Source organism: Phacochoerus africanus, chromosome 9 (genome assembly GCF_016906955.1).
Source record: "Phacochoerus africanus isolate WHEZ1 chromosome 9, ROS_Pafr_v1, whole genome shotgun sequence".
NCBI lineage: Eukaryota > Metazoa > Chordata > Mammalia > Artiodactyla > Suidae > Phacochoerus > Phacochoerus africanus.
The window spans coordinates 106,597,105-106,611,775 of NC_062552.1; the positions used below are offsets into that span (position 1 = coordinate 106,597,105).

The window sequence follows — 14,671 nt, forward strand, 5'->3', positions numbered from 1 at the left end:
AGTAAAATTACCTATAAATAAGGCTGCAGCTTCAATATCTGATGCCATCAGTCCTTATCCACCCATACTTAAAGAACTCTGCCTCATTATTTGGTTCTCATTCGAATGGCAACACAGTTCTACGACTGCTTCTAAAACTGACATATTATTGAAATTCTAAAGTTTATGCCTCAAAAATAAACTCCTAAAGTCAAGGTGCCTCAAACCATACCCAACCCCATTTTAGCAAACCACCATTCTTTAATGTGGCTAAAATATCAAGACCCAACCCACCAATCTCCAAAACTCATTCCATTGTGAAAGTGAGATCTCTACAAACTTTAAAACTGTTTTATCATTCAACACATTATCTAAAGCTACTTTTTAATTTCTTAGTTTAAATATTACAATATCATCTCTGGAAGCAAAACAAACTAATTTTAACATTTAAAATACTATGCCACGGGTGCAGCCTGATAATGACAATCAATCAATCAATCAAAATATTATGTGTACAATTTGTATCAAATGAGAATACAACTAGTCTCTTATAACGTAAAAATACTTAGAAACATATTCTTCAGTCTAGTTAGGGTATATTAACTGCTAAATCTGACATCTTGTCAACATGAAACTGTGTTCTGGATAATTTTAATTTTGGTTGGAATCCCTTGAGTCTTCCTGACAATAAAGATTTACTAGCATCTTTTTTTTTTTTTTTTTGGTCATTCTCATGGCATGCAGAAGTCCTGGGGCCAGGGACTGAACTCATGCCACAGCACTGACCTGAGCCAGAGCAGTGACAATGCCATATTTTTAACTCACTGAGCCACCAGCAAATTCCTGGAGTTTTAATCTCAATACTCTTTCTTTACATGCACGTAACGAGAAATTACTTTTATTAATAATGCGCCTGGTGTATGCTGTTAAGAATGCTCTGTCAGTAGTCATAATGTACAAAACTAGATGCTCTAATAATTCTGAATCAATGACCTCACTGACTTTATTCTGTAATTTCACTAGTATTTAACTGGCTTGACTTTACCTTTTCATTAGGAAATGATAAGCGTCAATGTAAGAGTCAACATTTTCCTTATACATCTATTTGCAATAAACATAGGTATTTATAATACCCATTTCTATGAAAGCAACACAAATTTAAGATTTTCATCATTTGTAAAGGAAGGTATGCAGGGCATAAACTTTGCACAATCATGACTATATCTCCTGTGCCTGGCACATTCAGGCACTTAATAAATATATGTTTAGTGAATATGTAGTGCTTACAAACAAAACCCAACTACTTCTGTTAAGCGTTTTCAGCATATGGTAAAGACCTCTGCTGAAATTAAATTATAGATGCCAATACAGTCTGAAGATTTATTACACATTTAAGGATTTAAAAAGGCAAAAAAATTTAATGGTAATAACCAGAAAACAAATTTTACTCCAAATTAAATGTTTCAATAAATAACCAAAATCTTAACAATGCCAATAACTATAAAAAAAATAGTTGGAAAGTAGCACTTTTTAAGAATTAAGGAATCAACAGCTAATTCTCACAGAACCTAGCTGAAAAATTTCTTACTGCTACCAAAATACAGCAAAGCTAGTAATGTATCTTTTGTTAGTTATCAGTCCTGTTTATTGTCCTAGTTCTTCTCTCCTTAGTAATACAGAGATTCAACTGAAGCCTTTGAGCTTTGAGGTGGTTAAGGCTAGAGGGAAAACAGGTTATCCCACTGAGTTACTATTCATTTTAAAAGACAGCTTTACTTTGTTACCAAGTTGGGAGACACAATCTAAATTGAAAACAACATACCTGTCATGATTTCATTCCTTATTTTTCAAATGCAAAGCTACCCAAATTAATTTCTCATTTTATTAAAATAATCTATTAAAGTATAACATTTGTTTTCATTTACACCATTTATACTGAACAGAAGAGGAATCAATCAGCTGACCAAATGATTGAACAAGGCAGAAAGGACGGTTTAGGGAAGAAAACGTGACAGGAAAACTGTCAGTAACTTGATAAAATCCTTACCTTATCATACTGGCAAACAACAACATTTTCTGTATCAAAGAGTTCCTGTCCTTCCTCATCACTCACATCATCTTCACTATTGAGGGGCTCCTACAAATGAAAAAGGAGAGTTCATTTATTTATATTTGACATATTTCTAGAAAAGGGCCCTTCTAATATTCAATGAAAAGAAACACAATGACCTTGATGTTCTTTGAGAACCAAGGGCCAGACAGATGCACATGAACATACTGTTAACTGGCAGTGTTAAGACTCTGCTGATGTTGCTGAAATTCCAGCAAGAAATTCAACACAACAATCACAATAGTTAAGACATATAAATTGTAAGTCAGAAGATATTTAACTTTATTTCATTTATTCTTTCAGAATTGCCCAAGAAGATAATTTCCTCTGACAACTCTTTAAGATGCCTAGAAGTAGGGAGTTCCCACTGCAGCTCAATGGGTTAAGAACCTGACAATAGTGTCTGTGAGGATCTGGGTTAGATCTCTGGCCTCACTCAGTGGGTTAAGGATCCAGCGTAGCCGCAAGGTGCAGCTCAGTTCTGATGTTGCGATGGCTGTGGTGTAGATTGCAACTGCAGCTCTGATTCAACCCCTAGCCCAGGAACTTTCATACACCACAGGTGCAGCCTTATGCCCATCATGGCTCAGTGATAACGAACCCGATTAGTATCCATGAGGATACAGGTTTGAGCCCTGGCTTCGCTCAGTGGGTTTTAATGAAATAACTGTACTACGTACTACCTACCAGAAGGAGCAGTGTAAGTAAAAGGGAAAACAATGGTGAAATTGAAAGGGGGGAAAGGGCTACAGAACAGGTTGGCAGCCTGGCTAGTATTATTTACACCAAGAACTAGGACATGAATTCAAATTAGTATGTTTAATGGTGCAGGCTTAGAACATAATTAAGGCAATCAGATCAAAAGGGGGGTGGGAGGAGACGACTCAGTCTCCGTATCAAAGAGGATTAAGGAGCAAGTTCTAATTAGAGCATAAAGTGACCAAGTTAACCTTGACCTCAGCTGTGACAGAAGATAAAAAACATACAACTCTGATTTCTGATTAATAAAGAAAGAAAAGACAAAATGAAAGCAGAAAGGAAAATAATCAAGATGATGTTAAGTCTAGGCCTATACCTACTCACACATAGGTATATGTGTATATATATTCTTTAATATAAAATAGATATCACCAATGTAAATGTAAAAAGAAAATTTGAGGTAAAAAAATCACCATTTTACGGTGTCCAATTTGTACTTAGTACACACATAATGTGTGCAATTCCAAAACAATTTCATCACACTTACCATTAAGCAATCACACCCCATTCCCACCTCTCCCCAGGCCCTGGCAACCAATAATCTGCTTTCCGTCTTATAGAGTCACCTGTTTTGGATATTTCAGATAAATGGAATCATACAATATGCACATGCAATATGTGGTCTGGCTTCTTTAACTTAGCATAATGTTTGAGATTCATCCATGTTATAGCATATACCAATACTCTGTTTCTTTTCATGGCTGAAGAATGCTACATTGCATGGTTATACCACATTTGTTTGTCTATCCATGAGTTGATTGATATTTGAGTTGCTCACATCATTTGGATTTTCTGAACAATGCTGTTATGAACACTCACATACAAATTTTTGTCTGAACACCTGTTTTCAATTCTCTTAAAATGTGTACTTAGGCCTGGAACTGCTGAGTCATATGGTAATTCCATGCTTAACTTTTTGAGGAATCACCAAACCATTTTCCACTGAAGCTATACCATTTTACATTCCCACCAGAAATGTACACAAGTTCCAAATTCTCCACATCCTCACCAATATATTTTTCTCTCATTTTTAATTTTAGCCATCGTAGAAGACATAAAGTGATATCTCTTTGTGGATTTGATTTGCACTTCTCTAATGACTAATGAAAGTGAGCATTTGCTTGTTGGCTACCTGTATATCTTCTTTGCAAAAATGTTTACTTAAGTCCTTTACCCATTCTTGAGCAGCGCTGTTTATTAGTTGCTGAGTTTTAAGACTTATACTCTAGATATTAACCCCTCATCAGATATATGCTTTGCAAATACTTCCTATTTTGTAGTCTTTTCAGTTTGTTGATAGTTCCGTTGATATACAGAAGTTTTTAATCTATTAGGACTACTTTATCTTTTTTTTGATTGCTTGTCCTTTTCAAGTCATATCTAAGAAACCACTGCCAGTTCCAAAGTTGTGAAGCTTTTACCCCATGTTTCCTTTAAGAATTTTATGCATTTAGGTCTTACACTTAGGTCTTTGAAGCGTTTTGAGTTAATTTTTGTGTAAAGGTCCAACTTCACTCTTCTGCATGTGGATAATCAGTTGTCCAAGTACCTTTTGTTGAAAAGACTATTCTTTCCCTATTGAATAATCTTGGCCCGTGTAAAAAATTTATAACATGAGAGCATATATAGCAGTATTCCATATAAAAAAGACACACTTAAAGCTTAAGGATCCAAAAAATTCAAAAGTGAAAGAACAAAAGGAGCTATACAAGGTAAACGCTAACCCAAACAAAGCTGTTATGGCTCTGTCAAATCAGGACACTATGTAATCATAAATGGCTCAATCTATGATTTTTAGGATCATAATATAAAAAACCAAAAATAACAGAAAAACAAGGAGAAATAAATCCACCATCATAATAAGACTTAAATATATCTTATTCATATAAAGAAAACTATTGACAATATAAATCTAATAGACATATAAGGAAGACAGTATCAAAAAACTGCAGAAAACACATTCTTTTCAAATACACAGAAAGTATATGCAAAAACTGACTATATAAAACAAAACAAGTCTCAACCAACTTCAAAGGGTGTCCATACTACACAGATCATATTCTCTACAAATAAAACCATTAAGTTAGAATAGAAATAAATAAGAAAAAAACAGGAGTTCCTTCATGGCTCAGCAGGTTAAGAATCTGGGTGCGGCCAAAAAAAAAAAGGAGAGAGAGAAATCACACTAGAGAGAAGAAACAAAGCTAAAACTTGAGTCTTCGAAAACATTAATGAAATAAACACACTTCTGGCAAGAATGAACAAGAAAAGAGAGCAAGAAGGCACAACTAATAGTAATAGAAAAAGAAAATAAAAAAGGGAATGATTACAAATGATTCTGGCATCAAAAAGGTAATATTAACTTTATGCTACTCAATTACCAAACTTAGATTAAATATATAGTCCTAGAAAAATAAAACTTATACAAACTGTCTCAAAAATAAAGAGTATTTGGAGTTCCTTTCATGGCTCAACAGTTAATGAACCCGATTAACATCCATGATGCGGGTTTAACCCCTGCCCTCACTCAGTGGGTTAAGGATCCGGCATTGCCATGAGCTGTGGTTGTAGGTTGCAGATGTGGCTCAGATCCCGAGTTGCTGTGGCACAGGCCAGCAGTTGTAACTCTGACTGGACCCTTAGCCTGGGAACCTCTGTATGCCACATGTGTGGCGAAAGAATGAGAGAGAGAGAGAGAAAGAGAGAGAGAGAGAGAGAGAGAAAGAAAGAGAGAAAGAAAGACAGAGAGAAAGAAAGAAAGAAAGAAAGAAAAAAAGACAGACAGACAGACAAAGAAAGAAAATTTGAACAGAGTAAGGAGCTACTCGGACCAGATAGTTTTAGCAGCCATGTTTTAACAAGTATTCACAGAAGAATTAAGCATAATCTTTTTTTAAAAAAAATTATAAAGTCTAAGGCAGAGGAAAGCACTCTTCAAAAAAGTAAGTTTAAGGCTATAATAAAACTGAAAGCCTGATATAAGAGCATGAGAACAGAAAATCATTATCATTCATTAGCATACATGTAAAAGTCCTGGACAATCTTTAGTCAGTATTTCATAAAAAAGGCAATAAATAATGATCAAGTTGTGCTATCCCAGGAATACAAAACTGGTTTATAAACAGAAAACTAATTAATGCAATTCATCAGAAATTAGAGACTAAGGATAAAAAATTGTGGTGATTATCTAAAAATTTCAGGAAGAGTGTTAAATAAAATTCAACATCCATTTATAGTTTAAAAAACAAAGCAAAGCTCTTGGTTAACTGAATAGAAGGGAACTTCCTTAACCTGATTTAAAAGGTATCCATAAAAAGCCTACAATAAACATTATACTTAACAGTCAATTACAAAAAGGCTACACCTCAACAGTATCAAAACTAAAAAATTATTTAAAAATTAAAACCAAAATGAAACATTTTTTACCTATCAGGATTGGCAAAAATTAAGTAGTCTGACACATCAAGTATCAGTAAAGATATATAGACATATAAACCATTACATACTGAATGGGAGAACTGTTATCAGTACAACAATGTGGCACTTTATTGTAAGGAAGATATGCATCCCCTATGATTCAGCAATTCAATGTTTAGGTGTAACACTTAGAGAGACTTACATGTGTCTCCGGAAGACAGAGGCCATAGTATTTTGTAACTCTAACAGTTAACAAGTAGAAACAACCCTCATGCCCAACATATCAGAAAAATGAATAAATGATATATTCAACAGTGAAAATAATTACATGTATATGTGACAATTTAGATGAACCTCAGGAATACTATCTTGGGGAAAAAAATCAACTTGCAGAAGAATACATAAATATTCCACTTAGATTATAAAGAGGCATGCAAAACTAAAAAATATGCTCTTTAGGAACATAAATACATATGGTAAAATATAATGACAAGTTAATGATAAACAGAATTTCTGAGCATGGTTATTCTGATGGCAGAAGGAAGAGAATGGGGAGTAGGAAGGAGAATTCAGGGGGCTTTATTTAAGTAATGGTTTTTTTTTTTTTAACTAGATGTGGACACTGGAGTATTCATACTTTAAAATATTTATTCATTGTATCTATTCAATATTTAATGAAATGGTATTCTTTAAGAAATATTACTTAGATAATTTAGAAGAACTCTGCACTAAGAAACAATATTACATCTTAAGCTGCAAAAGGAAATTAATGGTGAAAATTGTGGTCAGACAAACATCATCTTGAACACAAGTAACTAAGCTAGAATACAGAGGAAAAACAAAGAAATATGCTCCTAGTAATATACAACAAAAAAATAAATATGAAAGAATGAAGATAGACACTAAGAGCATATAAGGTTATCTAAGGAACTGGTATGGATTATGGAACAAAATGAGGTTCCGAATAAATGTGTCACATTTATTCAGCTTTTTCTAAAAATGACATTTTAAATTACGGAAGAAAAAGATTAACTACATTTATCTATTCTACCAATGTCTTATGTTTAAGCCACCACATTATGAATCCATAAGCCAAAGAATTAGAATTACTTGCACTGTCTCCAACACCTTTAAAAATATAACTTAATTTGGTATACATCCATTTTTTTGGTTACCAGCTATAGAAATAATATTTTATAAAGATAAACACAACCAGAACAATCTAAAAATCTTACTAACAATCTAATTTTATATTTAAAAACCTATGTTGCAGAGTACCCTAACAGCCTCTGAAAAAATATAATTTATCAGTTTGGCACCACGTGAAAGAAGAAATGATTAAATATCTTCTCATTTCAAGTCATTTACTAGAAACTTACTTCTTCCACCTGCCCATCTTCAGCTCCATCTTTCTCTTTGTCTTCTTCCTCATCATCATCATAGTCTTCTTCTTCATCTTCATCTTCTTCAGATGATGTATCCCCAGTACCATCAACTTGTAACACCAAAGGAGCTTGCTGTTGAGCAGGCTGGGCCTGTGGCTGCTGTTGGCCAGTTGCAGGTATCTGTGCCTGTGCTGGTGTAGGTGCCGCCACTGTTGTAGGTATAACTTGTGTCTTATTTCCTGTAAATAAGATTTGCTGAGGCTGAATGATGACTCCTGTCTGTGGTGAAATCCCTCCAGGAAGAGGAGTTAGCACCTAAGGCAAAAGAAAAACTGTATATTAGAAACTAGCTGGAGGATCAAGTAGCTCAGTTTTATTACTTGGTATATAGAAATAGCCCTAATGCTAAAGAATCACTAAAAATGGCCATATCGCTACATAGCTAAAGCTACCAAAACACAAGAGTAATGTTTAACTAGTAAGTGTATTGATCCACTAAATTTTCATTTTATCATTCAAATTTCCAAAGGAAAGATTTTCTGAAGATAACTGCTCCATCTATACCAAGTATTTTCTATGTATATGCCAGATTTCAGGCCACATGTTATTACTTTATTTGCTTGCGATATTAAGGTTTAATAACTTACAAAGCTTATAGTCATGTCACTAAGAAGCAAAATGTGAACCTAGGCTTTCTGATTCTGCTCTTATTATTATTCTACACCGCCTCCCTAAGAAGAACATTGCACTGGAAATCTAAAGCTTTGGGTGCTAGTTTTGACTAAGATCACACATAAAGATGTAGCAGAAGCAAGTCATTTAACCTCTCTCACTGTTTCAACCGTGGCTACAAGCTACAACTTGGTAACATAAAAATACTGATACCAATACCCACTCCTAATATTCTGATTTACTTGGTATGAGACAAAACCTATTCATTTTATTTAAAGCTTCCCAGGGAGTTCCCATCATGGCTCAGCAGTAACGAACCCAACTAGTATCCATAAGGACAAGGGTTCAATCCCTGGCCACATTCAGTGAGTTAAGGAAACAGTGCTGCCATTAGCTGTGGTATAGCTGCAGACATGGCTTGGATCCTGTGTTGCTATGGCTATGGTGTAGGCTGGTAACTGCAGCTCCAGTTTCAACCCCTAACTGGGAACTTCCACATACCACATGTGCAGCCCTAAAAAGCAGTAAATAAGGAGTTCCCGTCGTGGCGCAGTGGTTAACGAATCCGACTAGGAACCATGAGGTTGCGGGTTCGGTCCCTGCCCCTGCTCAGTGGGTTAACAATCCGGCATTGCCGTGAGCTGTGGTATAGGTTGCAGATGCGGCTCGGATCCCGCGTTGCTGTGGCTCTGGCGTAGGCCAGTGGCTACAGCTCCGATTCGACCCCTAGCCTGGGAACCTCCATATGCCGTGGGAGTGGCCCAAAGAAATAGCAAAAAGACAAAAAAAAAAAAGCAGTAAATAAGCAAATAAATAAATAATTACTCCCCAGATAATTCTAATCATAGAACCACAGCTAAGAATCACCAGATCAGATGATTTCTAAAGTCCCCTCCAGTTTCTGAATCTAGGATTAAGTAAACCACAGCTCAAAAGGAAGATATCAACAAATATTAATTACATCTATTATAATGAACATATTTATGATTATAGTTATTACATAAAAAGTGGGGAAAGCCTAGTAATAAGTAAAAGGCAATAAATGGTAATTACTTGCCATTAAGTGCAAGGAAAGCAAAAAAATAGGACAGTATTTCTCTGAAGAAGTTTACAGATTAAAAGTGCAATAACAACTCAAAAAAATAGCTGAGAAAATAGAAGTATGGAGTTGCTGTTGTAGCTTAGCAGAAACAAATCTGACTAGCATCTATGAGGACACATGTTCAATCCCTGGCCTCACTCAGTGGGTTAAGGATCTGGCTCTGCTGTGAGTGTGGTGTAGATTATAGTTATCTCTCAGATCCTGCATTGCTGCGGTTATGGTGTAGGCCAACAGCTGCAGCTCCGAATGGACCCCTAGCCTGGGAACTTCCATATGCCATAGGTACAGCCCTAAAAAAATATATATAATAAAAAAAACTTACAAAAAAACCCCAGCAAAATACAAGTATGATATTGCATTATGACAGCAGAGAGGTACTAAATTTAGCTGAGGGGACAAGGCCTGGTCAGGGAAGCCTTCCTGGAAAGTAATACTTGAGTTTTTCTCTTTGTGCTTTGGGAGATTAACCAGGCCTTTTCAGTTTGGTTTGTCTATTTGAAGGAGAATGGAGAGAGGTGCTAGAAATAAGGTCAAAGGTAGCCTTCTAAATAGAACAGCATCAAGTGAAAGGAAGAAGTATTAGCAGGACAAATTTTGGAAAGCTGTAATTAGGCTGGGTTAATGCTCCTCCTCTGATCCTACTTCTATCACTGTGCTATTATATTAATATTGTGTTTTTAGGTGTCTGTCCATTTTTAAAGTACACAAGTTCCTCAAGAAAATCGTTTTCTTTCACCTTTGTCCTCACAGTACAAGAGTTTAACATTTAACACCTGACACACATGTAGGTGCAAATATTTGTCAATGCTGATATAAACAGCAGCTAACTGTTTATATCAGCAGATAACAACTGGAAGAAGATAACAACTGGAAGCATGGCAAAAAATAAACAGGAACAGATCAAAAAAACAAGATTCCAAAAAAGATCTTATAATTCATGTTGAGGAGTCCACACCTTTTCCAATAAGCAATGGGAAATCATTAGAAAGATTTTAATATTTTTAGAACAACAATTATAAATATGGAATGCAGTCAAGTTAGGAGGACTCAAGACTGGAGGCAGGGAAATAGATTAAGAACACAGTATTTCAAGTGAGGAAAACATGGGAGCATGAACTAAGGAAATGACAAAAGAGTATGGGAAAAGAAAACTAGTTTCAAATATATTAAGGGACAGAAGGTAGTTTTAAAAAGCAGTCTGAAAAAAAGGAATCATTAAGAACTGATAGGACTAATTGATACCTTGGATATTTGGAAGTAAGCAAAAGGGATGGATTCCACATACCTATTTCATGAAACTAGATTCAAGCCTGCCTTGTTCACCCCTAAACCTCCAGTGCCTTGCAAAGACCCTGACACGTGGCCACCCAGAAAATGCTTGTTGAATGAATCCCAAATAACTACCTTCGGAGGCTGGATGGAGAAAGTTGCCATTTATAAAGAAGGGGAACGATAAAGTATGAGTAAGGATGATAATAATTTAGTCTTAAACACACTGAATTTAAGTTTAAACTGTGAGGTGTACAGGAGGAATTCAGAATGACAGGTTTGTTGTATGGGCGAAGAGTCTAAGAATTTTATAGATAAAGTCATGGGAAAAGGGATGGGAAGCACTCAGAGAATTCACACGGAAGAAGAGAAAAGAACCCTATGGTGGTCAGAACTTAAGATTCTTTTTACCTGTTGTATAACAGGAGCTTGTACTCCACCAGGTTGCATCTGTGGTATAACCTGTTGTTGTAGAACCACTGACTGCTGAGGCTGAAAGATATACTGGGCACCATTGGCTGCTCTGACCACTTGAAGAAGTTGGCCTAAGGCAAAAAGTATGTAATTCAAGTTACCATTTGAGCAGTGACACCCCCTCCCCCCAAATAAATGAACCACAGTGAATATTAGACCATCAAGACACACTGGATATTATCAAGTAAGAAGGCTAACAAATTTGATTAAGGACTGTCATCCATTCATAATAAATGATAATCCTTACCATCTCTGACTTCCCCATATGTTCAAAGACTTTGCTTAAAATATTTTAATAAAGCAGTTTTGCAATAAAGTTTTAACAACAGATTATGAGAGTTGATAAAAAGTTTAAATTATCTTAGCTAAGGCCAGGAATTATGAGAATAATAAATAAGATCAGACACTTCAGGGACTATTCATTTTTAAAGGTTTAAAGAAATGGAAGTATAATAGTGAATTAATATCTTGAACCAAAGCACTATGTTACTTAGCTTCAAGACTGCTTGAGTTTGCTGAACCAGTTATCACTGCCACATAACACTAAACTGTATAACTGGCTTATATGGAATCCCTCTAATGTTGATTTAGATGACCCAGAACCTTTGATTAATTAAAAAGTGGGTAATTATATCTCATTAAAATATGCATCAAGATAACCCCCTAAATTTGTTCTTCAAAAATGTAGAAATTAACAAAATACCAGGAAATTGTATATTACAGAGAAAATACTTAAAATCTATGTAAATAAATTCTTCAAACATTGTTATCTAAAGTAAATTTTGCCAGTCTATGGAGAGATACTATATAAAAGAGAATGTAATAAATTTGCTTTTAAGGTACTACAGGATTTAGTTTGATATCACAAATTAGTTCAAATGAGTTAAGTTTACTTGGCAGGTTAAATGTGTTAAGCAAAAAGTCAAATAAATAAGCATTTCTATATAATCATACTTCATTCAATAAACAGGATTTCATTCATGGATCAAAAGTTCAGGTGCAATCCTCCTCTTCTTTACTGTATCCTTAGCAGTGATTACAGTTTAATACACCATGGTTCTCAAATAATCTTATTTTTAGAAGTTACACCAAATGGTAAAAGAAGTATTAAGATTTCTGTCTTTCAATGAAGACAAAACAAAGGTATATGGTACAATTTTTTGCATTATATAAATAACGTTTCGGTTATTCTTAATTACCTGAATTTGTTAATATCTGTTGAACAGGAGTCACACCAGCAGGGAGTGCCAACGTAGCAGCTGTAGCAGCAGCACTCTGAAAAAAAAACAAAAACAATCAAAACCATATAATGTGCATAACAGCACCAGTATTTTAAAAATACTTGAAGTTTCATTTAGTAAATACTAAAATGAGAAGTTCTTAAGGAGTTCCCAGGATTTGGGACCGGCATGTGCATAATGAGATGTATGGAACGACTGGCCAACAGGGCCCTGTTGTGTAGCATAGAGAACTCTACCCAGTATTCTGTGATAATCTATGTGGGAAAAGAACCTGAGAGAGAATGGATATGTGTATATGTAGGATTGGGTCACTTTGTTGTACAGCAGAAATTACCACAGCCTTGTAAATTAACTACACTTGAATAAAACTTAAAAAAAAAAAAAAAAAAAGGAGTTTCTGCTGTGGCCCAGTGTGTTAAGAATCTGAACACAGTAGCCCAGGTTGCTGTGGAGGCGCAGGTTCAATCCCTGGCCCGGCACAATGGGTTAAAGGATCTTGTGTTGCTGCTGTGGGTCAGATTCAATCCCTGGCCTGGGAATGTCCATATGCGTTGGGTGTAGCCATGAAAAAAAAAGTTCTAACAGTAGACCAAATCCTATCTTATAAGATGGTATAATGAAGACCACAGAACCTAAATAAATTATTTCAAGTAAAACAATATAATTAGGAAGTTGTTTTCCTGGGGAATATATCCTAAGGAAATCTAATCCACACTAACAATGCTGTACAATTAGTAAAATATCCATTCCATTATTTTCTTTCTTACTCTATTTCCTTATTCCCAATTCTTATTGTCAAATTAAAATACTTATTGCAAAAGTTTAAGAATCTTCGTTTGAGAAATCTTAATATTTTAAATTTATACCATGATCAACAAGTCTCTAGAGAAAAACTGAAATTCTCAGCTGGCAATTCTTCTAAGATGCCATAAGATGACAATAGTGGCATTAAATCTAGGTGAAACATATCAAAGAAATACCTTAAAAATCTTAAGGTAAGTCACAAAAACTTAATTTCTACATTTTAAAATGGAGTTAGTATCTGATGTAAATTACAAAAAATATACACGGAATTATACTTGATTTGCTGGTTTGGAGACATCTCCCTCTTTCCTTCAGAAAAATTCCACTACATTTTTACTTTTTTTCTTCTTAATATTGAGCTCAAAGTATTTCCATGTATCTCACTACGACTACATATAGATAGTTTTCTCCCTCTCCCCCTTCAATCTTTTTTATGGTACCAAGCTTCACATACTCAATCTAACATTCATTTTTAGAAATCTCTCTATTTGAATAGGTTTCAAGAAATAAACATAACTGTGCTTTGGAGATACTAATCCCACAGAAGTCAACAAAACTTGAAAAATTATACTCAAGTGAGTTAATGATACAACTATCTAGCTAGGCTCTAGGCATAGCACCCTAAGAAAATATCCCTGTTGCCACATGACAGGCCTAAGTGATCTCTATATCTTAAGCCTGCAAGTCCCACTATGTCCCCCAAATCCTGCTACAACTCACCAGTTTCTCTTTATAAAATGCAGATTTTGTATTTCATTTATTTAAAATAAATGAAAGATTTATATAAATCTTGTTTCTATTGACAAATGAAAGGTAATCTAAGGAATATATTACCACTTACTACTGAGAAATATTATTTAGAAATATTAAATACTTATAATTCACATTTTATAAGATCACTAGATCTTCCTCTACTAGCAAACTGACCAAGTATTTTCTATATAGCATACATGATATAATAACCACCTGTATTCCTCTGCACAATCAAGTTGCTGTAAATATTTGTTATAACATATCATATACAAACCATTTGTTATTAATGTCTACTGAAAATTTCTTCTTGTATTTTTGAAAAGGCTCTACCATGAATAATCCATTTGAGTAACAATTTCATAAAGAGAATCTGTAAAACTAGTTTGATAAAAGATCCTGTTTTATAAGTTCCCTGAAATAGCATTCTATCAAATATCTTACTACTTTCCCAAATGCTTATGAAATTAGAGAACTTTTCAATATGTTAATTTCTACAGTTAATTTTCAATATGTTAATTTCCAAATCTGTTTTTAATGGTTATCCCTCAATCAGGAATAATGAAAACAAACAAAAACCCAAAACACTTATTTGTAAAGCGCCTATACTTATTATGTTTTAGAACATAAAAAACTCATGGAGCAAATAGACTGAAAACAAGTAAAATACTGGAATACAAATAAATGCTGATATGTTTTACTGAATGAA

General features: G+C 34.5%; 1 protein-coding gene across 1 annotated transcript in view; it reads right to left on the reverse strand.

The window, feature by feature from the left end:
• The window catches only part of GTF2A1 (general transcription factor IIA subunit 1), a 43,020-nt gene that overhangs the window by 9,700 nt on the left and 18,649 nt on the right, over positions 1-14,671 (reverse strand). The window contains exons 5-8 of the mRNA XM_047795250.1: positions 12,367-12,442; positions 11,105-11,238; positions 7,645-7,965; positions 2,027-2,116 (exon numbers count right to left, since the gene is read on the reverse strand). Coding sequence (XP_047651206.1) covers positions 2,027-2,116; positions 7,645-7,965; positions 11,105-11,238; positions 12,367-12,442 — 621 coding nt within the window. The remainder of the gene's footprint in view (positions 1-2,026; positions 2,117-7,644; positions 7,966-11,104; positions 11,239-12,366; positions 12,443-14,671) is intronic.